The sequence below is a fragment of the Enoplosus armatus genome, chromosome 4 (genome assembly GCF_043641665.1).
Source record: "Enoplosus armatus isolate fEnoArm2 chromosome 4, fEnoArm2.hap1, whole genome shotgun sequence".
NCBI classification, from domain to species: Eukaryota; Metazoa; Chordata; class Actinopteri; order Centrarchiformes; family Enoplosidae; genus Enoplosus; species Enoplosus armatus.
The window spans coordinates 15242085-15268577 of record NC_092183.1 but is presented as its reverse complement, the minus strand read 5'-3'; the positions used below and the strand labels follow the sequence as shown (position 1 = coordinate 15268577).

The 26493-nt window shown below is 41.0% G+C and overlaps 3 protein-coding genes across 4 annotated transcripts; 2 read left to right on the top strand and 1 right to left on the bottom strand.

Annotated features, from left to right (window-relative positions):
* Positions 1–519: 519 nt before the first annotated feature.
* tent2 (terminal nucleotidyltransferase 2) lies at positions 520–5896 on the top strand. Its single transcript, XM_070904310.1, has 15 exons — positions 520–558; positions 893–1055; positions 1195–1302; positions 1441–1693; positions 1802–1916; positions 1994–2082; positions 2235–2292; positions 2633–2699; positions 2794–2870; positions 3072–3200; positions 3289–3332; positions 3666–3802; positions 4288–4379; positions 4493–4572; positions 4692–5896. Exons 2-15 carry the CDS (start codon positions 937–939, stop codon positions 4776–4778), a joined length of 1455 nt encoding a protein of 484 aa, XP_070760411.1. The 5' UTR covers positions 520–558; positions 893–936; the 3' UTR covers positions 4779–5896.
* Positions 5897–7065: 1169 nt separating this feature from the next.
* Positions 7066–18144, top strand: cmya5 (cardiomyopathy associated 5). The gene is made up of 15 exons (XM_070903831.1): positions 7066–7181; positions 8100–8748; positions 8926–11247; positions 11407–11781; positions 14528–14623; positions 14803–15025; positions 15131–15146; positions 15397–15521; positions 15643–15777; positions 16116–16262; positions 16706–16853; positions 17160–17293; positions 17401–17518; positions 17615–17791; positions 17869–18144. Exons 1-15 carry the CDS (start codon positions 7066–7068, stop codon positions 18119–18121), a joined length of 5034 nt encoding a protein of 1677 aa, XP_070759932.1. The 3' UTR covers positions 18122–18144.
* Positions 18145–21809: 3665 nt separating this feature from the next.
* mtx3 (metaxin 3) lies at positions 21810–26002 on the bottom strand. Of its 2 annotated transcripts, XM_070904713.1 has the most exons (9): positions 25895–26002; positions 24444–24513; positions 23924–24000; positions 23711–23803; positions 23440–23622; positions 23256–23332; positions 22742–22899; positions 22395–22483; positions 21810–22226 (listed from the first exon to the last, which is right to left on the bottom strand). In XM_070904713.1, the coding sequence occupies exons 1-9, from the start codon at positions 25985–25987 to the stop codon at positions 22131–22133; spliced, it is 936 nt and encodes a 311-aa protein (XP_070760814.1). In that variant the 5' UTR covers positions 25988–26002; the 3' UTR covers positions 21810–22130. The 2 variants fall into 2 exon arrangements, with proteins under 2 accessions (XP_070760814.1, XP_070760813.1); XM_070904712.1 differs by lacking the exon at positions 22395–22483 and having other exon boundaries at positions 22138–22226; positions 25895–25987.
* Between the last annotated feature and the right edge of the window lie 491 nt (positions 26003–26493).

Genomic DNA, 26493 nt, shown 5'->3' with positions numbered 1-26493 from the left:
GGAAACCCCACCCTACCTAAAATAGAATCCATGAATGTTATGTTTACAATATTGAAAAGATCCGTTTAAATATGTCGATTTGAACAGTTCAGTCATTCAGTCAGCAAAAGATGTCAGCTGCAAAAGAAAAGATGTCAGCTGCTCCACAGACAATGGATAATGGACAACGTGGACGCAGCCATGGTCATTTTACTGGTAAGTGGGCTTATCTGATTCACAGGTGTAAGCTCTTTATTCAAATAAAACTAATTTGGATATACAGTATCTCAAACAAAATGTAAAAGAGCATACACAGACAATTACAGGTATCATAAATTCAAGTCTTGATGTATTGGCTTTTTTGCGGGGTCTGATCTTGATTTCACTGTCCAATATTATTGATACAGCACAGTGCAGCCTAAACCTTTTTTGTTTTTTGCTTTTGCGTGGATGTTCGCTTTAACTAGCATGGCCACTTCCCCTTTAAATCGCGTTCAATTACGTCATGGCATCAATGAGGAAGTATGTAACTCAGGAAACTAGCACCTCCAGTTTTGTTTACATGTGACATGCAATTTGGTAAGTGTTCAGTTCAGCTTTTGAGTAAACGTTTTTAACATGTTGTGGCACATTTCCAAATACATACACTTGACACGAATGTACAGAGAAACAGATTTAATTGTGTGATAATATCGCTACCGATATTTGAATTAGCTAGCTATACGCTGCTTAACGAGGTCTGAGCTAATAGTTAGCTCGTTGCCCGATCACCAGTAAGTTTCGGTTTCCTGAGTAACTCTTTGTGGCATTACCATTACTGTTGGGTGGTGAGTTCAGTAATGGTGATAGTGACAGTTGGTCTTTAGTTGCTGACACTAACAGCTGTATTGTCGCTATGTTGGTTTTCTTTCAGGAAATCAGCGGAGTTGATGCTGGAGTTCTGTGAAGAACCGCAGAATGTTCCCCCACAGAGCTGCACCGAGGGGGCGGGCAGCCTACAGTAAGGGCCCCTACCCACCACCCCCAGCGCCCCGGTACTACGATTACAACCACCAAAGCATGGCTGGTGTCAACAGGTGAGCCTGACGAAGAAACTAACTGCGCTGTTGTGCTAGATATCAGCAGCATCAGTACAATAGTAGTAAACTTACAAATGTTTTACTTTTTGTTAGCTTTGATGTCCTGTGCAGTAATCTGTGCATGTCTGTTTGGTAGCTTCTGTGTTCCTGGACTACAGATGTTGCCTGTCTATGAATGGAAGCCCATACCATCCACCCCTCCAGTCCCTCCTCCTCGCACAACACCTATGGCCAATAGGCGCAAGTATGTCATTTTACCATTTATTCATGACTGAATAATCTCTGTCTCATTCTTCTATATCTTTAAACTCACTTCCATTTTATGAACATTTGCCTTTAACATATCTTGTCTCGTGTTTCCATATCATTATGTTCCCTTCAGGAGGCAGATTGATGAATACAGCCCCCATGTTGTGAAGCGCCAACGCCTTGACTCTTCTTCCCACCCAATAATCGGCTCCCCTTTAATTTGGACACCTCCCCCTCGTCATCATGACCAAGCAGTGGCAGGGTCATCAAGATCATCCTTCGCTGAGTTTGATCAAGCTTATCCCAGCCCACGGTCCCATGCCCACCATCAGGTGCCTGCTATTACAGAAAGCTCCAACAGCCTGCAGGCCTACGCTAAGGACAAGGTACTGTATATTCGGATGGCTTTAACCTGCAGTTGATATACATCAAGTCTGGCTGTAAGTGTACAGTTATGATTGGTTTAGTCAGTGTTCATGTGTTTGTGCCCTCAGTTGAGTGGTCAGATGGTGGAGCTGTTTGAGGCGTGCCAGCAGCAATCTTCCGATTTGGCCCGAAAGGAGACGTGCCGAACTCGGTTGCAGCAAGACATACAGCGTGTCTATACAGGTGTGTATGAAATACACAGTCATGCTCTGCTCTGACTTTCTGTTGTGATCCTTATTCACCAAGTGTGTTTCTCATAGTGGCTCGACTTTACTTGACTGGATCTTCTATGAATGGGTTGGGCTGCCGGAGCAGTGATGCTGATCTGTGTTTGGTCCTCAAGGGAAATGTGAGTATCTCTGATTCTGCTCTGTGAATGTCATCCAAACTGTGTGTGTGTGTGTGTGTGTGTGTGTGTGTGTCTGTGTGTGTATGTGTATGTGTATGATACATACCCACTTCCTCTTAAACACCTGCATGTTTTTCTGTTTTCTGTTTCAGAAAAGACCTGATCCTATTCATGTACTTTCTGCCCTGCAAAGGTTGTTCAGATCACTGTGTGAGTAATAGTAAACCCCTTTTTTGAATATTCAAACATTTAGAATAATATATTGTCTTCTTAGCATGGTTGGAAACACTCTCACTTAGTTAATACTATCTAACTAACTAACTTACTTCTTACTTAGCTTTACTGTATATAACCATATTACTAAACAAAATAAAAAATACACAGATCAATAGTGGATCCTTGCACTGGGATTTTTTTTCCACAGATTTCATGTTCTCCGCAGAGTCCACTGGGTGGAGCTATTTACCCAGTGGAAAAAGACTTTCAGGTTTACAGAAAAGGAAACTAAAACTACTACTACAGATCTCATGATGTTTGTTTTGATTCATAGCATATGTAGAGAGGACTCAGCTGATCAGAGCCAAAGTGCCGATCCTCAGGTTCAGAGAGAAAGGCAGGTAGGAGCAAAACAGTCGTTGAAGCCAGTTTTTACATCATCAAAGTCAGAAATAAGTGTTCATGTGACCCTTTTACTACTCCTACCCTCTTTAGTGATCTGGAGTTTGATCTGAATATCAACAACACAGTGGGCATCAGAAACACATTCCTTCTGAGGAGTTATGCCTATGGTGGGTGAGACGGTCAATAATACCTGGATTTTTATGGCAGTAACTTTTCAAAATTCCTCTGTCTAATTTTAAGTGAGCTCACACTGTGACTGATCACTCTGTTTAGTAGTTAAGCTGCAAGCTGTGTATTTGTTATTTGAAAGGAAGATGAAAAAGTTTCTTGTTCTGACTGTGTGTCTGTGTTTGTGTGGTCTCTCTCAGCTGATCTCAGGATAAGACCCATGATTCTTGTTGTGAAGAAATGGGCACGGCACAATCAAATCAATGATGCCAGCAAAGGAACATTAAGCAGCTACACACTGGTGCTGATGGTGCTGCACTACCTCCAGAGTCAGTGCAATCACACACACGTACAAAATCTCTTTTCATTCCAATTTGTACTTTGAATCTCGTCTTATATGTGTTGTTTTCTTAACAGCTCTCAATGAACCTGTCCTTCCCTCTCTACAGAGGGATTACCCAGTAAGTGTCTTGTTTTTGCAACTGAATCTTGTTTCATTTTAGCCTTTTTTAACTTCTCATCCAGGTTAATTATAAGGAGTGCAACTGGAACTGTTTTGCTGAAAGTCAAACAGTATGTTTAACACGTAAATTATAGACAATGCAAAAGGCAGAATGCCTTGCAGACACTTATTTCCATTCTCATCCTCTCTTTTTGTAAAAAGACATTTCTGCATCACCATTGCTTCATCCATCACAAAGAAATATATCTATTTATATATAATATATAATATCTATTATATAATGAAAAGGTACTCAGTTAAAAGTCTTTGTGTCCTGTGCCTTGATTTTCAGGAGTGTTTTAATCCCTTCATGGACATTGACATGGTTCCAGAGGGACCCAAACATGTCCCCCCCTACATCTCAAGAAACCAGTCCTCTCTGGGAGAGCTGCTTCTGGGCTTTCTCAAATACTATGCCACGGACTTCAGGTATCTCCCAAGGACATCACATTACTGAGTCTAGTGTTTCAGATGCATCCATGGTTCTTTTGCCTGCTCATTTTCCTGCTCCCATTCCTCATCTCCTGCTCCTCTGGCCAACTTCGTCTCTCCTCTCCTCCCTCTACCCTACATCCTCTTCTCCGGTTTCATGTTTCTGGGTGAAGGGCAGGAACAGGTGGGACCTTTGGCCTTAAGCGGCACTAACATGACATCCCTGTGTTTGCAGTATGTGTGTTACCTTGCTACAGTCACATGGTTGAACTGAAACTCACCAAGCAAACATGTACTGATTTTCTGAAAAACTTTGAAAAATCCCTTTGTTTGTTGGCTGTAAAATGTGCATATTTTGTGATTGATTATCTAAAATCTGCAAAGCCACTGTTACAGTCCTGGAGGACCTTGGTCATTGTGTTCATTTTCAGTCTAATAAGCAGTAAATAATTCCCTTGCTTTTGTCTTTCTGTGTCTTGCAGGTGGGATAAGCAGGTGATCTCTGTACGAGAGGCCAGAGCTTTGCCCAAGAACAATTCTCAAGAGTGGAGAAACAAATACATATGTGTGGAAGGTAAACATTTCAGTGGACATAACATGCCATGGTCTCCTCCACTGCATCAGTGTTAGAAATATCCCCATTAATGCTACATATTCAGTGAGTGACAGGATTTCCTTGTGTTTCAGAGCCATTTGAAAGAAATAACGTTGCCAGGGCCGTCCATGAGAAGATCAAGTTTGATGCCATTAAAGCTCAGTTTGCAGAGGTACATACTAGTCCTGATAACTGTGCTCCCTTCATATTTTCTTTCTTCCCCACGCTGCTGTGGGCCAGCCATGAGTTATTCATAATACTCCTGCTTCTTATCTCTCTGTGTCTCCGCAGTCACGTCGGATACTACAACAGAGGAAGGACCTGAACTCGATCCTCCCAGTCAGAGCCATCATTAATAAGGAGTCATCCAGGAGATAAGGGATTCCTCTAATTATAAAAGCTGCTGGGAGTCTTCTACCTCAAGACAGGCCTGTCCCCAGAAACGAGGAGAGACCTTTGGGATGTGCTGAGAGAGAAGCCCTGCTGCCTCTGCACCTCACAACCAGAAAGACTTTGTGACTCTGAGTGCTCTGGCAGCCTCTGTATTGGTCACATACTGTATATCCTGTCGCAGTACATATGGAAAATACTGTACGCACTTTCACTGCTTTGCCAAATTATTGTAACTGATAACATATTTGTTTAGTGACACCAGAGGACTCTAAAATTATAATCCTGTCACTTAAACTGGTGACAGAGAGACAATGCACTGAAGCAGGATAATAATGGTCAGTGTTGTTATAGATGGTTATTGCCGCTACACGGCCTTCTTTCCCAACACAGATAGCATTCCTGGGACAAATTAAGTACACTGACAAAGTGTGCTAGGACAAAATAATACCTGCAACCTGCTCATATCTCAAGCTATCTTAAATGGAAGCAGCAGCATTAAGGTTTGACTGGTCTCAACCAAGTTCTCCTCCTCTAATCTCAGTTTAGTTATATAGACATTGCTAGAGCCATACTGCACAGAGTCAGATTTGAAGATGCCAATAATTAGTTTCTGCCACATATAAGTACAGTGTATACAGTATATTGTCCTCAGCCCGTCTGGACCAACTTGTAACATAAAAGCCTTTTATATATTTTTCTAGGTCAGTAGTGACGCTATTGTGGGTTTAAACACCATAGACACTTTTTTTGTACAGCGGCATTAAAGGCACTCTTTTATCATCATCACAGTCTTTAAGTTTCTAAGCTCCTCTGAAAACTGAGCTTGTTAATTGAAGTTAGTGTTAGTGTCATAATTTAAGTTACTCCGAGGTGATCACTAGAGAGCTGGTTATTCCCACTTTATCATCGCTGCCGATGTGTGTTATTATTTTCCCTAGACTGGTGTCAGGTCCATGCTGTGTCATTTTAGTTCAGTATCTACTTGATTTATTTGGACAAAAAATAATTTTCATTTCACTTAATACATGAGTTATTGGTTTACACTTTAGTAGGACTTTGTTTTTTCTTTTTGGTTTATATTTTTCCTCAGCTCTTTTTGTACATTACTGACTTTTAAATGTTTATTTAAAAAAATTAAATCTCTGAAGATGTATGATTGTTTTTTTTTTAGCTCTACTGAATTCTTGGCAATGCTAATAGAAGTGCCAAAATCCTATTAAATCTTTGCAGCTATCTTTCATGTTACATATGATTTTATGTTTTAAGGTAATTTCTGCAAAATGGTACAACAGCCCATTCTGGGGTGTGGGATGTAAACAGGACTCAACAATAAACACTTGATGACTCATGACACAATATTACATTTGATCACCTTGCAGTTAAAACTCAACATTAGAGATTTATCCACAGGAACTGGTTAACCTGGAACAGAAGTTGTCCATAAGCACGGACACCATCCCATAGATCTGGTCCAAACCAACTGATATTTTGAAGTCAGATGTCATTTTTTTCCTTCATGGTCATGTAGTTTATCCACCGTCATCGGGAGCTCTGATGTAATTTAGTGTGTTATAAATAATTGTGAGTCACAGGCCTTAAAAAAAGATTATGCAATGATGACTCTTGGATATCTGCACCTTTTGTTCAAGTGCTCTCTGCAGGTTCCTCTGGCAGCTCCTGTGTTGACTGGTTTTTGTTCTGTGGTTTGACGCCTTATTACACCAAGTTTTATGACTTCTGCACAGTGCCTGTACTGCCAGGGGGTAGATACCTTACAAGACGTGTGGTTGCGTGGCCCTGTTTAGTGTTGCCACCAGCAGCAGGGGGACCAGGGGGGTACTGTTTCAGCACATGGCCTATATTTAACTTAGCAATGGGGATTTTGATCTTAAAGTCACACTGGCTCATGCAGCTGTTAGCCACTGACACAGTCCAAGATTGTGATGGTTTTTCCATGTCACAATATTTTTCAAAAGTTCAAAATCTAACTTCTTAGAGTTTGTTGTTAGTGTGCTTAACCTAAGACCCAGTAAGGCCGACCCTCTCTCACTGCTTTGCCCCTCTCTATCTCCACTCCCCTCTTTTCATTCCCCACTCGGTCTATTTCTGTCCCCCGCTGAGTCAGATGGACAGCTCCCAACTTAGAATGACACAAACAGACAGACCAACTCTTCCAAAATCAGAGTGGCTGAAAACATCAAGAGGACTCTAAAATACACAGAAAAACAACATTGGGGAACTGCAAAGGGAAGAGCTGGAAGATATTACCAAGATGGAGGAGTGTGAGAGTCTGGACTCGGAGATGACAGAGCTGCAGGAGTTTCAGTGTGAGGCTTCAGAGGCCATCAGCCAGGACGATGAAGACGAAGTGGAGGAGCTACAAAACAGGTGCTTTACACACTGGATCTTACAAGCTGAATAACCTCAACTGCGGCTCACTTATCTTTGTGTAAAGCGGTGTCTTTTCTGCTGGGAAATTTCACCATTAAATTTATTGAATGGAGTCTGTGAGAAACTTGTTTCTGGACTCATACGTTCTGCTTTAAAGAGAGAAATGAGAAGCGGTGTCTTATCTCTGTCTAGAGAGCGCGACTGGACACGTATTCAAATGACACAAAGAAGCACTCCATTACTTTCATTTAATATATTAAATAATCATCTGTTCTTCAACTCATACAAGGAATTGTCAGTGTGGCACTGCAGGCAGCTCTATTCTAATATTTTATATTATTCACTATCCCATATTTTACATCTCATTTATCATGTTTCATACTGTGTGCTCTAGCTATCCTTGCCATGTCATAAATAGTAGAAGACACTGATATGTTGAATGTATCTGGGAAGGCCAGCATCTCTTCTCTAATATTACATGAATGACGCTTTGGGACGTCACCTTGTTATAACCCTGCAGGGGCAGGGACAGCTCAGAGTGTACTGGATCATTATTTTTTCAGCTCATCACTCACATTGGCAGCCTGGCACCAGACACCTGGTCTAATGCTGGAGATCCACACTCCTCAAGTAATCATCTTGAGAATAGGTCAGCGGGTGTTATCGTGTTTTCAGCTTAGATTTGCTAAATTGCCTCAGGTGCAAAACGTGCATGTGGTGTCCATGCTGGCACATCTTGCTCAGATATGTTTTGATTTGATTCATTGGTTTGTTCTCTGCTTGCATTTCCATGAGCTGTGCCAAAAGGATCTCTTCTTGCAGTTAAACTGTTTAGTCATGCCCTTCCTCTTGTCGTGAACGGCCCAAACAGCCTGCTGTCCTTGCTCTAACTCTGTCCATTCCTTTCTCATCCAGTCTGCGAGAGGTTGTGCAGGACCAGTCTGTGAAGCCCAAACTCCAGTGCCTGATGGTGGATCCATCGTTCTCCATGGTAACTGTTCAGAGCGAGGATAGTGGTATTGTTTGGGAGACAGCCTCTAGCCGCTGTTCCACCCCCTGGGCCTCGGAGACCAGCTCCATCTCTGAAGGCTACAGCATGGAGGGCTCTGGAGCGGCAGGGAAGATCACCATTGTCTTTGATGAAGAGAAGATAGTCCGCAGGAGGACAAGGTCCGGAGGAAGGAGCAGCAGGCTGGGGGACAGGCTGAGTCGACCTGGTAGTTCAAGATCAGCTTCAGCTCTGGGAGTGGAGAGACCAGAGATGGCAGAGGTTTCTCTCCCCAATGTCAAACAGGAGAAAACCGAAATGGAGCCGGACTTGGAGGAAATCAGAAACAAAGATCAGCAGCTGTTTAGTTTGATTTCAGAAGGTTATGAGATTCTCAACATCAGAGTCCCCTCCAAACTTCCCACTGTGGATGAGGAGGAGAGCACAGAGCTTCAGGACAATTTGTCTTATTTGGACGAGACTCCAAAGATCAGGTCCCGATACCACCATGACTGGACACGGCAATCACAGAATCATGTCCTGCCTGAGGAGGGGGAAATACTGAATCATCAAGAGGTACTGATTTATCTGATTGATTTAAGTGATTTAAATAATGACGTGCTTTCTAACACTAGTTTTGGGTTCATTCTGCCATTCACATGAAATTCAAAATTTAATTTGTCTAGTAAAATGTTGTTTTACACACTAAATTGTCCTCTATGGATTGACTTACTGATTGTGATCTTTCCTCAGCCCTCAGAGCAAGACTCTAATCAGCCGTCGGCGGACACAGAGCTCAGACACACCCCCACTCAGAAAGAGAGCTCCAGCAACATAGACTACTTCGAGAAGTTTACCTTGCTTGATGAGGTGGTTCCTGGGGAACAAGCTCCAGACGTGCAGGAGGAGGCAGAGCGGCCTACAGCAAAGCCCCAATTAGAGGAACAAAAGCCTTCCAAGGAGACAGCTACAGACAGCCCCTCTGCATCAGAAGAGTCCTTTGTCTTTGTTACAGATGTAGATATAGTCGGGGAACACCTGGATGAGGTCTTCTATGGAGGAGCTCCTGCTGATGCACTGCAGCGGAGAGATGTTGATGAGGCAGAGGTTGGAGCAGGGATGAGAATGAGACGAGAGAGCCAGAGATCTGTGAAGGAGAGTGGTTCAGTGTTGTTTGGGAGTCAAGAGACCATCCTCACGCCCATCTTTATCTCCCCTGGACCCCCTAAGATCATTGACCCCATCCTACTGGAGGAGCCCACCGCCATGTCCTTCATGTACTCAGACCTTTACGAGGATGCTGTCGGCGAGAGGAGGAAGAGCGATGAGGAATACTCTGAGGCAGAGAGCGTGGTATCGGAGAAGTGTTATAAGAGACGTTTGTCAGATTCAGAGGAGGCGGAAGGGTACCTGGAGAAGTTTATTTTGAAGGATGAAACTCCCACAGTGGAGGTTCAACCAGAGTCAGTGGAGGATAAGACAGAGGGGAGGATGATGTGGTCGCAGAATAACTTTGAAGTGACAGGATGTCTGACAAGAGTGGTCAAAGAAGAACACGAGGACAAGACAAAGACAGAGGAACCAAAGGCACAGGAGGTCAGAGTTGGAGATAGGAGTGAAGATTTGAAATCTGCAACATTTGAAGACAAAAGAGAAATAATTACAGAAACAGAAAAGGAGAGGGAGGAAATACAAGTCTCCATGGTGACTGAAGAGCAGACTGACAGAGAAGCCTCAGAAGAATCAATTCAGGAGTCTCTAAAGAGAGAGAATCAGATGGAGGATCAGAAAGTGAAACATGAGATAAAAAGAGACCAGACTGAGCATCCTGAGAGCAGCACTGATGAACCACTTCCTGAAACTAAACAGGCGGACAGTAAAGTAGACAAAGCAGAGGAGAGTGAGGAGCATAAGAGAGAAGTGCCGGCAGAAACAACTAGCGTTATTGAAACTGAGCAGCCATGTCAGACACAAGAAGTGGTTGAAAAAACAGCTCAAGTTGTTGCAAATGCTACAGAGGAGATGGCTATTGACACTAAGATGGTGGCTGTTGATGAGAAAGTAGTAACTGAGGCCATAGCAGAGGCCCCAGCTGAAGTGAAAGAACATGAGACTGAAACATCACTGTGTGAGGAAAAAGAAGCGGCAGAAGTTGCTCCTGAAGATGTTGCACCTGTTGAGGTTATCACTGACTGTGATTCTGCAGTACACGCAGTAGTGGAGGTAATTGAAAAAGCAGTGGATGAAAAAGAGATCCAAACTCAAGTTCAGATTGATCTTCAAGAGGTAACAAGTGTTGAGACAACAGATATTCAAACAGCAGCTCCGGAAGGAGAAGAAGAACATCAAGCTCTAACAGAGGATACTGCATTTCAGAGCCAGTTGCCGGAACATATTACTGAACCTGATCAGGAGTCAGAGGTTAAAACTGAGATTTCAAGTGAAGTAACCGAATCTGTGATGCCAGAAGAAGTCAAGGCAGACTCAGATAAGAAACAGCATGAAATTCTTGAGTCTAAGCATCAACAAGAGGAGTCAGTAACTCACAGCGATTCAGACAAAACCTGGCTGATAACTGAAGCCAAAGATAAAACACCCACAGAGGACACTGGGACTGTCATTCAGGAGATGGTAAATGTAGATGATGACTTAATCCTCCTTGTCCCCAAAGGACAGGCAGTAGAGATGGACATAGAGATCAGTCAATGGTCAGAGAAAACGAAAAGTGCTACAGTAGCTCTCTCTAAACCTGACAGCACATGTGAACGTCTCATAGCACCTGAAACCACAGCGATATGCTCAGAGACTCTTCAGACACCAAATGAGGAAACAATGACAGAGCCTCAACTGGAAGTAACACCAGAAGTTATTCTAAAGGAAGATGAACTACCCAGAAATGAGTTAGACTATAGGTACTCTCCCCCTGCACCTGTGGAGGAGACCAACACAGAGGAGCAGAAGGTGGAGTGGGACACTGAAGAAGACGAGGGCGTCATTTCCCCCCTGAGGAACTTTACTCCCCGGGAGGACTTGTCTGGGCTGCACAGAGAGGATATACAGTCAGAAGCAGCAGATGTAGAACAAAAGGAAGAAATGCACAAGTTACAAGATGCCCCAGAAACAAACATTTTTAAAAAGGATTTAAGTCCAGAGATTGAGCTGCCCAAAGAGGATATAGGGCAAAGGATGGAGCAAGATGAGGCAGTTGTAGAGGCTCCGCAGGTGACTGTTGAGGTGGAGCTTGAATATGAGGTAATATCTAAACAAGATACAAAAGAGATGCCGGAACCTGAAACACAGAGAGATGCAGAGGAACTACAACCTGAGTTTGGTCAGGAGAGAGAAGAGAGGATGGAGATGGAGGTGGAGATGGAGATGGAGAAGGAGGAGAAAGTCTTTGAACTGTTCCCAGAAGAAGAGTTCATTGAGGCTGACTATGAAATCATTGATGCAGAGGAGGAGAGTCAGGCCCGACTGGCTGTTGAGCTGGAGGGGATGGATTGGTTCTGTCTCACCTGTGGATGTCTGCTGTCAGAGGACGATTGTGCATCTGGAGAGCATCACAGCCATGAGGTGACTGCTGTGGACAAAGCCTACGAGGAAATCAAGGTAATGTAGTATGGGAATGCAAGCATGTTTTCTATATTTACATTAATATTTGTTTTAGAGTTTACAATGCGGGTTGTCAGAGATTTTTATCCCCAATGTTGTGTTTGCAGTCCTGGAGATCCCAGCTCCTATTTAACAGTCACAAAACAACCTTAAAATGTTTTTATCACCTTGATACTTCCTGACTTTTACAAATTTTATGAAAATTGCTCATAAACATGATTTTGAAAAGATGAGGTGTTTCTGAAGTTCCCTACATAAAATTAATTATCACTTCTGTTTGTGGGTTTGTGAGACCTCAGCTGTAAAAATTGGTTAAATACAATGGATGTTGTGATTTGTATTGACAGTCTGTTTGGATTTCTGTTATTGGAGGTTTATAACAGAGTCTTCACAAGAGGTCTGACAAAGAGGTAGACCTCACTGAGGTTTTAACTGACCAACATAATTAATATTCAAGGATAACACGCTGCACATATCTTTGTCTTTGTTGAATTACATTTTGGCAGACAAAAGGAATATACAGCTGCCATTTTATTAGATACACCTTGCTAAAACTAATTCAGTCCTGCCTCATATTCCTCCTTCATGAAGGTTATAGCGTTCGTGGTGCTGTTGAATTGTATTGCGTTATACTGACAGGTGTTTCTATTATTTTGTCCACCCCATTTGAGTACGCCGCTCTATGTAATGCAATACAATTCAACAGCACCACAAACTATATCCTCCAAAATGACCATAACATTGAAACAGGGAAACTCATTAAAAGCTGTAAATGACTACTATAGACATTCATTAATTTATCACAATTTATAATTGTCCTTCAATTAACATTTATTTTTAAATAATTTGTTTTCTCTGAAATAAATAGCTTAGCTGTAAAATGATTTATTACTACTAGTAGAACATGAATAACTAAGTTTTATTTACTAACTAAAGCAAATATTTCCCAAAATGTTGAATTATTCCTTTTCAGATCAGATAACACTTTTTGTTCTGTCTGGCCTCACAGTGTCTCGCAGATGTTTGATTATTTTAGCAGGCTGCAGTTCTCATGTCTGATGGCATGCTATAATCAAATAGCAGCTCATCATCATACACTTTACCAGCATTATTACAACACACGGTTATGATCATCACACAGTTTAATGGCATTAGTTTGGGTCATCATATAATAAACTGGTCCTAAATTAGTCGGCTATAACTTTTCCGTTCATGCTGGCAGGTTTCATGCTCTCAGGCTGCGGCCAAGCACATTGACATGTTGTGATGTAATGCTCCACTTTGATCGATGGAAAGGTCCAGTGTGACATCATCAAGTGGAGACTGATATGTGATCTGTTCACACACGCATACACACACACACACACACTGTTCTCCCTCACTGTCCCTATGGGTCAGCATAGGGTCAGCCTTTGTCTATTTTAAATCTGTATTAATGTTGTAAGACCCTCTAGCAATCTAAAAAATATTTTTGTTGTCTTTGATGTTCCGTTTTCCAAAAGCCTTCTGTCCAGTTTTGAATTAGAGAAAGCTCCTCACTCCTCACTGCTACAAAACACTTCATTCACCAGGAGGGACAATATTCAGTTGTTTTTCTGTAATCTGTAAGGATACATTAGAGTCGACAACATGAATGAAGTGAAATATTTCGCCATGCGTCTGATAAACAAAGTATCTGGCATCTAAATCAAAGGAAAGCTGGAGCAAACTTCTAGGTGATATTTGAACCAGGTCTTGCGTATGTGTGATGTTGTATTTATGTGAAACATTGACAGCTGGACTGTAAATAAGACATGCTTGCTAAAATGCAAGTCTGACTTCAGCACCAAGAAGTGCAGTCTATTCAGATACTCCACAGAGCGGAAAATCATCCCTGACAAGTTTACCAAAACAACTTTGCAAAACTGTATCCAGTCCAATTCTCTGAGCTAGAATGTGCAATGTACTCGTACACCTCTTCAGACATGGATGTGTGCAAGTATGCTCACGCATTCTTCCTCACACACAAACACACACACACACACACACACACACACACACACACCTGTTTTCTGACTCTTAGTGGAGAGACGGTCAGCGTCAGAAGGAGCAGGGAGTGATAACTGGCCTCAGCTTGACCTAGTTAAATGTGAGCCGTCAGTGTAAAGGTGGTGACAGGGGATTGCCACAGTTCTTTCTCCTGGAATATCCTCCCTGACGATTCCCCTTAAAGCTGCACAAGGCAACATTTTTAATTCTAAATAATAACAACAGTTAACTGGGACCCCACAGATCCATCAGATGGCCAATAAAATTCATGTTTCAGATATTGCCACTCATGGGAAACTGATACCCAGCAAGTTAATCTTTAGAGAGGGTGAAGAACTCAATTTAGAGAAAGAGAGTTAGAAAGTTATATTCACTGACATAAATACATGTACTGTAGAAAAAGCAAAGAAGCACTGTCTGGGGAAACAAAAATGGAGAATTTTGTTCTAAAAAGATTGTAAATGTTTGCACGAAAAGAGGACTTTAGATTTTTCTTCTCATCTCTTCCATTGGACGTGTGTTAGCAAGTGATCTCTTCATGATCAGTGCTGGAGAGTAGGAATAATTCTTTCATAGATCTTTCATTTTATGGGTGTTCTTGAGAAAGACTTGAAAAAATATGTCTTAATATGTTTTAATCCCAGCTGTATCTTGCTTACAGAGGCTCTGGGATACAAACCTGATATTTTACCCACAAGTGTGTTTTTTTTATCAGGAGAAGCTGAGTGACTGGATCGCAGAGCTTCAGGGGAGGTCAGAGAACATCGAGGACCTGGTGTCTGAGCTTGAACTGGCCTACAACTCTGTAGAGGTGAAACAAGCCAACTTTGTGCAATTCACATTTAATACAAATGGGACTATACCTCTTTTAAATATTTGCCATTAGATCAGTATATAACACTCTTATTAAATTACATGATACACTCCATAGTATTTAATTTCATTTGTGAATATAATATCTCTGTTTTCCGTCCCTCTCCTCTTGACCAGGACCAGTGTGTGGAGACCGAGGCAGCGATGCAGGTGCAGAACGAGGAGATGATGGCTCTGGTGATGGAGCAGTACAACAACATGTCTGTCAGCATGGAAGAGGAGAAGAAGGCCAAGCTGGAGCAGCTATATGACCAGATTGTCTCCTTCCAGGAAAGCATCGACTCCGCCAAGGCTACTCTGGAGACCACGGCCAGAGAGGCTGAGACTGACGCACGGGTGAGTCCTGAGGCTTGTTGATCAGTGGTATCATATTCTGCCAGTGATCAGGGTTTATATCAAATTTCTGATCAAGTCTTCTTCAATCTGTTCTCCCACTAGTCACCAGAAGACATTCATGCAAGGTAATGTGCTTTCAGTGAATGGCTTGTGAGCTAGTGTGATTTTCTAACCAGTTTAAACAAAAATGTCATTAGATAGTGATAACCAATATAGGTTTCTGCTTGACCTGCGGAGCTATAACCTATGTAGTATGCCAGTATGCTGAATATTTAACTGTAGGGGTAGACTCAAGCCCAGTATATAGAAAGGAGGGTTTGTGACACCTGACTTGTGGTTGTGGCCAAAGGCTAAATGCTGTGGTTGTGTGGTCAGGCTCAAGGCAGCTCTGGACTCAGCCATGTCACTGGAGCTGGGTCCTAAGGGACTGCTGGTGTTCGAGGACTATGCCAAGGGCAACACTTCCAGCTCTCACCTCACACAGCGCAAGGGAATCCCAGGTAGGTCTGATATAAACACATTGAACATTTGCAGATGCACTTGACATCTACAAGAAGTCTTGTGTCATGTGCATATATGTGGCAGTCATGAATCTTGTATGTGTCCTGGTCTGTGCCTCAGTACCTCAGAGGCCTACCCTGCAGCCTCAGGAGCCAGGCTCAGCCACTAGCACCAGTGTCACTGTCTACTGGAAAGTCAACCCTGGAGATATCATAGACTGCTTCCAGGTCTACTGCATGGAGGATCCACTAGGAGGTAAGTAGTTTCAGGGTGGCGTTAACTACTTCAGATAAATTGATGTACTGCTTTGACAGAAATTAAAGCAAACAGTTAATTCTAATTGAAAATGCAACTAATTCTTACATTTGTTCATTTAAAATAGGTCCTTTTTCAGAAATACACATTTTATAGTATATTATCTTGTAGTATTTATAATAGGTATTGCTTTGTTGATATGAAATCTAAATCCTGTCAACACTTTGGGATTATAGAAGAGATTATTTCTTTTTCTGGCACAACTTTGACTTTCTCAGTTACTAAATACCTACATACAAATGCTTATATTAACGTGTTGTGACTGCTGTTGTCCACAGCTGTGTCAGAGGAGTACCGTGTGACAGTGAAGGAGAGTTATTGTGTCCTGGAAGAGCTGGAGCCTGACAAGACCTATAAAGTGTGGGTGATGGCTGTCAACTACACAGGCTGCTCTCTGCCCAGCGAAAGACTCGCCTTCAGAACTGGTCAGTCCACACACTGGAGCTAAAGTTACAACTATACAACAACCATAGACTTAGACTTAGACTTTATTAATCCCACAGCGGGGAAATTTACAAGTCACAGCAGCAAAGACAGAAGGTGCAGAAACACACTGCAGACAAGCACTGTGTCACTAAGAATTAGAAGTATTTAAAAAGAAAAAAGAAAAACAATACACAAATAATAAATACAGATATCAAAAATATGGGGGACAAAAATAAATATGTCTGATAAAACTGGAAAGCATCTTTTAATTTTTTACTGGTATTGTGAAGGGAGTCTAGATTGGTTTGAATAGTGTTTAATGGTGAGATCTATTATATTACAATATCTACATTTTTTGGTGGGGTCCAGAAAGACTGCCCTTCAAAGCTAGAAGCAAATTTCTATTTTAACTATTATTGATATCTTGTTCTCTTTCTGGAAGCTCCATCAGTGCCAGTGATTGATACAGAACGCTGTACTGTCATGTGGGATTCAGCCACGTTGCGGTGGAGCTCAGAAAAACAGACAACTGAACAGAGCTACACCTTGGAGTACTGCCGACAGTATGAACTGGAGGGAGAGGGGCTCAGGTGGGTGTTTGTTTTAACCAGACAGGTACCCGGATAGATGTGTGGGAATGACAGAAAAAGTGCATTAATTTAACAAGGTTTGTAATTTCTGACACTAACCATATTAGGAAAGCTTGTTAATTTGGTTTAAAACAAACAAATAATATACTGTACATGCCTCTGACATAAAAATGCAAAGACATAATTATACTCAAACTAGCTGGACAAAAATCTACAGTAGAATATTTTATCCACCGACACATTTTGAGGTACCAAGGTTTATTCCTTAAATTTATGTGTGTGCATGTGTGTGTGACATACTCCTAGGTCCATCTCAGGTATCAAAAGCTGTGAACAGAGGGTTCTCCTGCAGCCCAATGAGAATTATCTGTTTTACATCAAAGCTGTGAAGGAGGCTGGAGCCAGCGAACAGAGCGAGGCTGCACTCATTTCCACCAAAGGTAACAAAACACACACTTAAACTTAAACGTTGTACTTCCATTTGTGTAGTTTCCTTTACATGTTTTTGTTTTTTATATTCTTGTTTCTTACCTGTTACTGTCTTCAGGGACAAGGTTCCACCTGCTGAAGGCCTCTGCTCACCCTGCTCTGGAGCTGTCAGTGGACCAGACCACCCTGCACTACTCTCAGGACGCACATGAAAACACACCGTCTACAGACAAACAGTGAGTTGCCATCAGCTCTGAACTCTTTGGACCCTCTAAGGAAACCTTTTAAGGAATATGTGTAAATCATAGTTTATGTGTTTATGGGTTTTCTAGGTGTCCATCCATCCTGGGTGAGTTGTTGCCAGCACAAGGACATTACTACTGGGAGACCATTGTGTCTGGAAGCACAGCTTACAGGCTTGGAGTGGCATACAGCACAGCCAATAGAAACATCCCACTGGGGGAAAACAGCCTGTCATGGTGTCTGCAGTGTATCCCTACACCATCAGGGTATGCATAAAGCATTTTCCCTTATTTACTGTACTTTCCATCACTGGTGTGGTTTAAACCCTCCTTTCTTTGTCCAGCTGCAGGTATCAGTTGCTCCACAATGACGTTCAGTCCAGTGTGTTCGTGATTGAGGTGCCTGAGCGAGTGGGTACTCTCCTGGATTACCAGCTTGGTCGTCTATCTTTCTACAATGCCCAAAGTGGTCAGTTGTTGGGCACTTTCTGCCAGCGTTTCACCCAGCCGTGCCAGCCTGCTCTGGCCCTGGAGATGCCGGGCAGCCTGGAGGTCAGCATAGTGCTGGAGGTGCCGGAGTTTACCAAGGACAGCTAGCTCTGCTATCTGCCTCACACACTGAGGAGTTTACAGTTCATGTTGGACATTGATTTGAAGGATCTTAAAATGACCATTATTGCATTACTGAGAACACTGCAGATACGACAGGACATAAAATATACTCATATGGTTCTGGTTCTCATTCTTCTGACAAGGCCTCATTGATGGGTTTGTGTGTTTTTAGTGAGATCAAACCTAATCAACATAGTGCGTCATTGCATCTCTGATCAAACAGGGATTCGATTCAACATTTATTTCTTTGGTAACAGAAATCAAAATGTCTTGCAGATATCAAACACAGAGGCAGTGAAAATGAATGATGACGGTGTGAAATACAACTGGATTTAAATTTAGTGCCTTGATGCAGTTTTTTCACAGGTGAGTGTCTTGTATTTTGGAGAAGTGAAATGTTGTGGATCATTTTGTGAATTTGACCATAACATTTGCTGATATGATAGTTTTGTACTGTTTTGTAAATGTTCTATGATTTACTAATTTTCAGTTTTCTCCTCTTTATTTAAACCCTTTCTGACAGCTACTATGAGTAAATGGTCTGACTACATATTGAAATCAAACACACAGTATTATTACTGAGACAAGCAATAGTTAAGGCCTTTTTCCACACAAAGTTCTGAGTTTATTGCTCCAAGAAATATACTGTAGAACTTGAACTGTGTTTCATATTGTGAATTTGTGTAAATAACCTTTGTAAACAGATGTGATCACTACTATATTTTGTTATGTGCGACTCTCAACAAGTGGAGATGACTTGTTTTCCCTGTCATGTAAACTGATTTTTATGTCTGAGCTGAATGAACATGTTTATATTTGCACAGCTGGACTAATAATTTGTTTTGACTCAGCTCATTAGCTTTCTTTCTAACATACATTCACCACCAGAGGGCCTCAGCACTCTATTAGCTGTAATATTGGCTCTAAATCATCCAAAAATGTATTTATTCTCTGTCCTCTAATACAGACAAACAAGTTTTCTGATGTTTTTGTTAGTTGGACTAGTCAAACTATATTAAAAATACATGGCAATTCGCCATGTATTTTTCATTGCCTTCTAGACCTACTGCAATGTAATATAATGTACATTATTATAAACTTAAAAATGTGTGTAAACACTGATACACAAATTATATGTGTGCAAAAATGTGAGTTGAATGGGTTTACCCTCTATTACAATTGAAAGGGACCTCAGGCTGAAATCAAATACATTTTTGCTACCAGTCCTAAAAACAAAACAAAATATATCATCTATCATGGACTCCCAGATTGCTTTTTATGATTTACAGCTACTGTAGATTCCCACCTTTTCCTGTCATCTCTGACACCTTTCCTCATTTCTGAGGAATCAAAGAGAGGAGAGTGAAAGAAAGAAGAGGAGTGTGGGGAAAACAAATGCAGATCATAAAGGAACAGCTGCTGGCTTCCATGTCATCTGTTGGACAGCTCAGCTGGAACCTGAAGGAAAGCTCTTTGAAAAAGTGACTGATTTTACTGGGACTGACTCTTTTCTGCATTCCTGCAGTGGATAACACTGGGTTGGGAAGTTGGAACTATTTTTATTTTTGCTGTTTTTGTTTTTGTCATCTCAACACCAGAGATCTGTCACACTATCTAACCCAGAAAAAATAGAAGAAAAGGGTGACAATAGTGTCGTAAATCACTGCAATTGAAATGATGCAAACACTCAAGATATATTTTTGGTACAAATTTGACAACAGATCCAAATTTTTCATTTATTTCCCTTTACCACATCCTATTAAATAGCCAGCCAAGAGAAGCCTCAGCAGGACAGTCTCCCTCATGTGACCGATGACCAATATCTGATGTCAAGTATGCATCATATCCTTTCGGCTTAATTACTCTCATTTTTTCCATGTCCAAGGCCAAAACCAAACAAAGAGCTCTCTATCCTTCCAACATCTAAACAGCCGATCACACAATCAGAGAAGCATGGTGGGCAAGGGTAAAATCTTCTGTAATTATTACTGGAAAAACAAGCCCCCCCAATAGCACGCCTTGCTGCATCGGCTTAGACGATGGAGAAAACATCTACAACATCTTTTCAAGCACAAACCAGGAAGCAATCAGCTCTTATACAATTTGAATCTAGGCTCCAGTTGACTGTTTTGTGGGCACATTTAGTTAAACGATATTAAGATGTTTATTTTGCTTGGAAAAAAGACAGTGGCAGTCAGATTATCATATTTGTATTTAAATAATATGAAGACAGTTGTAACCAACCATTGAGAGAATGAACAGTAACAGAAATGACAAAAATCATTTATGACGATGTATCAAAATTATGAAGGACACTGTGAACATTTTGACAATTGTACAAAAACACCAGCAGTCATGAAGGCACACTGTACCCATATGGTCCTCACAAGCCTGTTAGTAGTCCAACACGATTTTGTAATTGGCAGCGCACACACACACACACACACACACACACACACACATTATTGTTTCAGGATATGGTGCTTTAAAGGGAATGTAACCATGAAGTGATTTTTTTTAGAAGTTGCAAGAGCCCAAGTATCCAGACTGAGACACAGAGAAATCATGAAAGCAATCACAAGGAGCAGACAAAGTTCAGTCATGTATGAGCTGTGAGGATATTAGGTAACAAGGCAGTAAAAAGAAAAATGAAAAGGCAACTCATTTCACCATCCAAGTTCTGTTAGAAATTCGGAAGGTAAAAATAAAGCACAAAAAGGCAGCTAATGAGACAGACACTTCAGTTTTAACAAAGTGACCACTAAATAGGGACAGCAAATGATAACACAGCAGAAAAATCAAAACAAATGTTTTACAAAAATGGTTGTGGAAAATCATGGCAACAACAGCAGTGAGTGGATTGTTAATGTCAAAGAATATCTCACACAACACAGAAACTAAAATGAAAAACAATGAAAGACACACTGGTTCTGATAGTCATTGGGAAAATTCACACACACACACACACACACACACACACACACACACATATATATATTAGTCCCACATGTTTTGCATGAATAAGTTAATACAGTGTGTAAGGCCCTTCCATTACCTCAGCGTATCTAGCAAAGATTGTGAATAAGCTGATCAGCCCTATTAGAGGAAAGTAAATTGCATTGATGTTAATCATGAAACTATTTACAACTATACAAGCTATACAAAGCAGAGGAGGTGAACGCAAAGCAAAATAAGTATTCCTTATTCCTATAGTCATGACTGCATACATACTGTACATTATACCAATTCAATTTTAATTTTATTCAATTCAACAGTGGCTATGAGGAAGGACGTGTGCTCAGAGGGGTGCTAAAGGACCTGAGATCCTCCATGAGAAAACACAGATTTATAATCTGGAGTAACATAAAATAACTAAACAAATATTACCATAAGGTGCTCAAGCCCAACACTTTTCTACTTTAGTGACCAATGTCTCTTTAAGCCAGTAATTTCAATATCCTCATGAAGCAGGTGAGGACATTTCCACATTTCTTATAGGGCATCAACTGTATAGTGATGAAAAAACGGGAAACTTCATAAAGAAAATACATATTTCTTATAGAAAACAAAAGGAAGAAGAGGTTAAAAGAAAAATGGACAATTGGCCCACTCATTTTCCCTGCTGGACTTTTCCATTTTTGCTTTCCTTTGAACTTTCTGTGTCTTTCTCATCAAGCACCACTTCATAGCATTCCATCCTCAACCACGTACATGCGCTCAACCTTTTTAAAAAACCTCACACATGCACTTTCCCTTCTCTTTTAGACTAACATCTTTGAAATCTATCATAATTATATCGCTATAAAATAGTCTCTTTTATAATTATAGACTCATACATCCATTAATTATTAGATTTTTTTGCCATTCAAGTCAGTTCAGCTGGATGACTATTTTTTGATTTCAGGATGTTGAGTCAGATTCAGAACTGCACCTTTCATCTACAAGCTGCTCCTCCTCCATTCATAAGGCTAGATCAGGGTTGACAGGTCAGGGATTAGGCAGGGGTAGAGCTCTTCTCACTGGCCAGACTGGGTTTGAGGTCTGGTCTGTGGGGTTTGTGCTGAGGGCTGCTGCGAAGGTTGTCATCCATCTATAGTACAGGATGTCCAGTTTAGTTAGAGCTCAAATGCATGAGCAGAAAATAATATGACAATGATTCAGTAAGAGACACTTAATATAGTTTTAGTAAAGCTGAGATTGTACCTGCCAAATGCAACCATGAACCCATGCAAAGAAGATAAAAGGAAAGCAGAAGCACCTTCTCTATCAAGTTGGACTCTTTGTTTACAAGCTGAGTTAGTTTCTGGAGGTTGGCATCCATTGTTTCCTGAACAGGTGGGGGAGGACCTGGAGAGAGATGAAGTAAGGGGACACCCACAGAGGAAGACAGCGATAGCAGAGAGTCAGCGCAACAGGAACAGCGTTAAATAAAGCAGATACAAGCAAGCATGCAGTGAAACAAAGATGTGAGAAGAAGGAAAATGCCGATGATGTTAGTTGTTTTGTGTGCTTGCAAATGTGAAACTGTCTGCATCTTTGTGTGTAGATTTCACCGTGCTTAAACCACAGGAGTGTGAGTATTTCCAATATGCGCAGCGCTCTTACATGGGTGGTCCGAGCTGAAGTGGACTGCGAGGATGTCGTCACAGAACCGTGTGAGGTTATCCAGCTGTCGGAGGTGGCTCTGCAGAGGGCTGCTGGGGAGACTGGCTTTGTAAAGTGGAGCCACAAAACCAAACACAAAGGCGTCCAGACTGGTCGGCCTACAAACACAAACATATACAAAAATACATTTAGGCAGTGATTTCTGAAATACCTTTCAGAAGACTCTTTCCCTCGCTGTCTAATGCAATGAACATCAACTGGAACATCAAAATCTGGCCTATGGGTTATTGTGATAGTTCCTGGTTCCTGCTGTGTAAATGGCCAAATCAAATGGCCAACTGAATATTTAATGACAAAAACACCTGACTCCTAACCACAAACTTAATTAACCAGACAATATTTCCATCCCAATATTTCAAGCTTTTTCATCTATTCCGTTTTCCAATAGCTTCGCACCTACCTGTGATGTACACATATGGCCCTTCAAATGAACATTAAACATTTAAGAACTCACGAGTTGCCAAAGAAGTAGTTTGCTGTTCCCAGTCTGTAGGAGAAAAGATTCAGGCACTCTTTTGCATCACTGTAGATCTGAGGCAGACGGAGAAAAAGTTATGAAAAAGAGAACTTTGCAGTCAAACAGAGACATGTTGACAGAGTTGACACAACACTGATGAATCAGATAGATTAATATTTACCTTTCCCTCCACCTCAGTGATTCTGTGTAGCGGAGCCTCTCCTTTGGTTAGAAGGATGCGGGAGAGGGCGGTGTTGGCATGGCAACTAGGGACGAGAAAGTTAAGGGGGAACGGCGAGCGTGAAGCAAACCACGGTCGTGTCAAATTGGCGTAGTTTTCTGCATCCACCCAGAAAGTGTGCAACTGTGGGACACAAAGAATCACTCTAAATATTAGCAGTACTCACAGATTAGTTTTTGTCAGGGAGCAAGCAGAAGACAGATGGTGTTACCAGAGCTGGTCGTAGTTTTTCTTCAAGCAGAGCGATGTATGCCATGGTGTCTGCTCCTTGTCTGGCTGTCAGCTCATAGTCTGCATTAAACCTCTGGAAAAGAAAAAAAGAAAAATCATAAATACCACAGTAGATCTGCTGATTCTGCTAAATGGCTTTAGGGACATAATGACCAGGTGATGGACAGTGAGCAGCCTTGGCATCCAATCTTACCTGTTTCCTCAGGAAGTTGAGAATCTGTGTAGGTCCTTGAACTGCAGAATCTCCACAAAGCAACTCCGGGACAGTCGCTATAGGTTGAACGACAAGATATTACAATTCAAAACAAAGGTAAAGTTATTTAAGAGTGCCATTGCATCTGCATTAACATGTTATGGTCTTGTAATGTACATTGTATTGTGTACCTACAATTTAATTTTGGAACCCAATCAGATGCATGAAAACATAAAACCCCCATGCTTTCAATCTGTGTTTTTCAACCTTTTCTGGAGAATTTTTGAGTTTGAAAATTTTTCATGACTGCTGTAATTAGAGTATTAGAGTTGTCATGAGATTTTAATTATGCATAGGGTAGTGTTGTGTTCCAAACTTCAATTATTTGTACTGTATATATTTAACAAATATTCCTATATCATAGAATTCTCAGTCGACCATATATGTATATCTAGCAATTCCCATGTGTGTCTAGACCACAATGTTATGAAATCCTGGTTTATAGGAAGCTGCAGCCCACCTGTTAGAGTTTTCCATGTCCAGTCTATAGGAGAAACTGAGACTTTTGCCCCGGAAAACTTGCTGTATGCCTGAAAGAAAATCCAAACTTGAATAAGGACAGAACGTAAAAAGAGACAACGGTGGTGCTTTTATGATTTAAAAGTCTGTTGTTGATATTATGCTGGGACTGTAATGCAAAAGCACTCCAGCATACAACATTCACTTCCTGAGCTGTATACAGGCCCAAAGCAGGACTGTAATATTTAAATCAAGGCTAAGTTCTGTATGATATCAGTCTTGTAATGAAGCTGAAACCTGGCTGCAATTAAAGTACCCTATGGCACAGACTATGGCACAGATTCCAAATGCAGATTTGGCACAAGGTACCACTATGATTAAACTGCTGACCAGACACAGCTTCATTTACTGAAAGAGAAAAGAACAAGCAAAATCACATGGCGGAAAATAAAAAATGCACTACAATAGAAACAAAATCAATTAGGGCTGCAACTAATGGGTATTTTCATTGTTCATTGATTGATTTAGGGAACAAAATGTCAAATTACAGTAAAACCACACAATTTTTCTGGAGTCCAAGATGACGTCTTCAAATGTCTTATTTTGTCCCACTAGCAGTCAACCATGCCTAATCGATTAATCATAATGTCACACACTGAATGCCGGTTTTAAGTTGGTGAAAACACCAGTGACAACGATGAAAAAATAAGTCCAGGACTATCCTTGACAACGTCTGACACGTTGTACTTACGTTAGAAAAGTACAAAAAATATATTATAAAATAAATTATAAATATAAATATAAAGATATATAAGATATAAATATATACAAAATATATAAAATATAAAATAAATTAGAATGCTGTCAATAAACTAAAACAAAATGCATTAGTATAACGAAATAAATGGGAAAATGGCATACAATTTTCTTGGTCAGACAATTATTCAAATGTCACCTTGTGGTAAGAGTTGAAACTGCATGGATTCACTGAGAGACAACAACATGATAAAGAGCCAGCAAACAACTCAATGTTAATTTCCCAACAACGTTATTACTACCGGTGAGGTAGTAATAACCACCGAGGAATATACACAAATAAATTAAAATCAGAGCCCCAACAAGCTGACCTTGAAGGACCAAATTTTTGTTAGCTTTGAGAGTGACTTATGACAACCAGACATAGTGTATGTGAAGGACAGACTTCACATACATTATGTTATGTTGCAGCTGCGCAAACATGAAATTCAACTGGACTGGAAATATTATTTTCTATCCAGCACATCGAGCTGAGCACGAGCAGCTAACAAGCAAACTGCAGTAGGTAAGTTAGCATGGAAGCTAACCAGAGCTACACAGAGAAGACGCACAGGAAAACCGGAGAAGAAACTTTTTGTCTTAAAAAGTAGGGCAGGGTATAATGACCGCATTTTCACAAGCAGACGATAACGTTACCAGAACTATGAGAGACTCGGTGTGGACGGAAGGCAACCCCCAGTCTCCTCCCCAGCATCTCAGCTCCATGGCAGCCGCCATGTTTTGATTCATGGAAGGGGCTGATGACGTCACGACGTACCTGTCATATCAGAGCCTGCAGAGGTGAAAAAGTCAGTTAAAGAAATCAGGCGAGAACATTAATCAGATGAAAAATGTTCAAATGTTTTCTGTCAAGTGTTTACATGACCTGTCACGCACATTTGTATTGTATGAAAGAATGATAATGTGACAGACGGATGTGAATATTAATATAAATGTGTTTTGACTGCATTTTTTGAAAATTCAGACTCTAGTTTATGTTATCCAAGTATAATGGTTAATTCCCAGTAAAAACTCATTAGCTTTGTTTGGATGATGCTTTACTTCGCTTGAAGGGTCATAAAATTGGTACGTAATGGTGAGGTAATCCTGAAGGAATTAAGCCACCCTAGCAGCATGATGCACTTTTATGAGAGGGGGCACAAAAATAGTAAACATAATGAGAGATTTTATTAACATACATCAACATGGATGAGAACATATAACAGCATCAATGAGAAATCATTAAAGAAAAAAGA

Bases quoted from the DNA above. Each gene is read 5' to 3' on its own strand.
- cmya5 (XM_070903831.1), top strand. From the start codon at position 7,066: ATGGAGGAGTGTGAGAGTCTGGACTCGGAGATGACAGAGCTGCAGGAG. The intron at 15,778-16,115 runs GTAAGTAGTTTC...TGTTGTCCACAG, and splicing joins CATGGAGGATCCACTAGGAG to CTGTGTCAGAGGAGTACCGT. The intron at 17,519-17,614 runs GTGAGTTGCCAT...TGGGTTTTCTAG, and splicing joins ACACCGTCTACAGACAAACA to GTGTCCATCCATCCTGGGTG.
- mtx3 (XM_070904713.1), bottom strand. From the start codon at position 25,987: ATGAATCAAAACATGGCGGCTGCCATGGAGCTGAGATGCTGGGGAGGA. The intron at 24,001-24,443 runs GTGGGCTGCAGC...TTCAACCTATAG, and splicing joins GACATGGAAAACTCTAACAG to CGACTGTCCCGGAGTTGCTT. The intron at 22,227-22,394 runs GTGCTTCTGCTT...CCTGTACTATAG, and splicing joins AGTCCAACTTGATAGAGAAG to ATGGATGACAACCTTCGCAG.
- tent2 (XM_070904310.1), top strand. From the start codon at position 937: ATGTTCCCCCACAGAGCTGCACCGAGGGGGCGGGCAGCCTACAGTAAG. The intron at 3,201-3,288 runs GTCAGTGCAATC...TTTTCTTAACAG, and splicing joins GGTGCTGCACTACCTCCAGA to CTCTCAATGAACCTGTCCTT. The intron at 3,803-4,287 runs GTATCTCCCAAG...TGTGTCTTGCAG, and splicing joins TACTATGCCACGGACTTCAG to GTGGGATAAGCAGGTGATCT.